General features: G+C 37.5%; 1 protein-coding gene across 1 annotated transcript in view; it reads right to left on the bottom strand.

The window, feature by feature from the left end:
* Positions 1-1,007: 1,007 nt before the first annotated feature.
* LOC118751041 (protein dachsous-like) overlaps positions 1,008-2,137 on the bottom strand; it is a 59,165-nt gene continuing 58,035 nt past the window's right edge. Inside the window, exons 3-4 of the mRNA XM_036485804.1 lie at positions 1,653-1,831; positions 1,008-1,597 (exon numbers count right to left, since the gene is read on the bottom strand). Of these exons, the coding sequence (XP_036341697.1) occupies positions 1,523-1,597; positions 1,653-1,831 (254 nt within the window). The 3' untranslated portion in view covers positions 1,008-1,522. The remainder of the gene's footprint in view (positions 1,598-1,652; positions 1,832-2,137) is intronic.

Genomic DNA, 2,137 nt, shown 5'->3' with positions numbered 1-2,137 from the left:
AGATGCTGCTTCAGGGCTAATAAATCTAGGAACATTGAAAAAGGTTTTAAAGTCCTCTTGTTTTTGTGGAAAAAAGGCAAAATTATTTGTTGTCCCTTATTCGGCTGCCATAAATATGGTCACCGTAGGTAAAAGTGCTTGATGGTATAATAGTAACGAGTAAAGTAACATAGGGATATCCCAATTTTCGTTACTTTTATAGCCCTACTTGTGAACGACTATTTTCTAAAGCTTGCTATACAGTTCAATGCGAGCGTGAGCGTGAACGTTCACAATGGCAAAGAATTCCATTTGTATTCTTATGGACGCTCACACACATCTATCAAAACTTGTCGTTCACATGCGAATGCTTTGCGTACGTACACAGTTCAGTGTGAAGCTTGAAAAAAGGCATATTATGCATTTTATAGCTGAAATACAATGCCGGCGAACGGCGAACTCACCACAGCGAAATTCGCGCTGTCAAAATTAGAACACCCGCAACCATATGAAATTGAACACAGCCAAAGCGAAATGCAAAGTTCGCTTGGCGGCGTTTCATGGCGATAGATTTATTTCTATCGCCCTGCTGGGCGATGACAGCTGTGCGTGCCAAAGGTGGCCGTATTTGTCTTTTGCTTTCAAAGTTTTAAAAGAAAACAACCTAAACACGATTTTTTTTTGTTGTTTGAAAAATATAGTTGTGGGTTCGTTAAATCTGGCTTGAAACAAATTATTTATAATAATCTTTATTTGTTTTACATTTATATTTGTTATCATTTCCTCATTTCTAAATATGGTTTAGTTTTTTCTAAATATGGTCACCCAAATTATAAAGGCGACCAAATGGGATCAGCTGTTTTCGCTACCGCTCTAATTCTGTTTAAGTAGGCGAAATAGCTGGGCGAACGGTGAACGACAGCATCGCCCAATTCGGCGAAGTTTGCCGTTCGCCGGTATTGTATTTCAAGCATTAAATTAGTTTTTATTTTAAATTAAAAGATATTTTAATTCTCTATCTTTTGATGTATCAACTATTGCAACAAGTTAAGCAATAACGAAGGTATTGGTCAAAATAAAAAGCTCACGCTCACGCTCGCATCATATAGCAGGCTTAAGGCAGGATCTATAATTTCACAAAAAAAAATCGCCTTTCTCCACTGTATGTTTTTATGTTGTACTGTAAAAGTAGAATCGAGTATTTTCTAGCGATACTTTGAATAGCATTGAGTATTCTCTTCACCACTTGTAATGAGTACAGGCATCGACCCAGCGAGGCACTGCTGCATGGGATCCGTCCACAATATGCATACAAATAATTGATTAAAACACCGCTGACTAATTTAAAATTTTAATCAACATTGTACGCAGTACATCAGAGATGTGGCTTTTTACTGATTTCGTGTTACTTATGTACATGTATCCTAAATATGTTGAGTGGCTTTAAGTATCAAAAACTTATAGTAAAAACTCGCTACGCAACTTGAGAATGGAAATCACTGCATCTTTTAGGCGCATCATTATTACATAGTTGCATCCCAAGCTAATAAAAGCGAGGTAAAAAAGCGGCTCGTTGCTGATCCCTAATATGGACATACAGACCTACAACAAGTAGCCGCTGCAAAATTAATTTTAAATTTTTCCGAAAATCGGTCATATTTATAACAACTCACCTGGGTATGTCCATAAGCTGGAGGATCACCGCTCATCGCTTGAATATTGAGCAAAATCTGTGCTCTAGTTTCGTGATCTAAATGGTTTGCGATGCGTATATTGCCAGTAATAGTATCGATGCTGAAGTAACTTTCCGGGTCCCCAGAGTATATTGAATAGCGAACACCATTGCGATTGACTGTGAGAAAATAAGAAAATGTAAATGTGTTGTGTAATATGCATACAAAATATAAAAGTAGGCAGTGCATATAAGTAGTTTTGCTAGTAGCAAGAGACTATCATAAGCTAACGATTCCATGCATTATCGATCAATAAGCAATTCGCTAGCGAGAGGTATGTGACGCCCATTTTGAAAATTTCATATGCTAGCGATTTTACCCATTACTGGTCGTTAGGCAGTAGGGATGAAACGATACCGTTCAGGTATCGATACCTTTACCTTACCTTGGAAGTAGTATCGAAGGAAAGTATCGATACACGAAAA

The sequence above is a fragment of the Rhagoletis pomonella genome, unplaced genomic scaffold (assembly GCF_013731165.1).
Source record: "Rhagoletis pomonella isolate Grant_MI unplaced genomic scaffold, Rhpom_1.0 Rhpom_scaffold_00504, whole genome shotgun sequence".
In the NCBI taxonomy this organism is placed as follows: domain Eukaryota; kingdom Metazoa; phylum Arthropoda; class Insecta; order Diptera; family Tephritidae; genus Rhagoletis; species Rhagoletis pomonella.
Note: the sequence above shows the minus strand (reverse complement) of the source record. Positions and strands in the feature narration are given on the sequence as shown.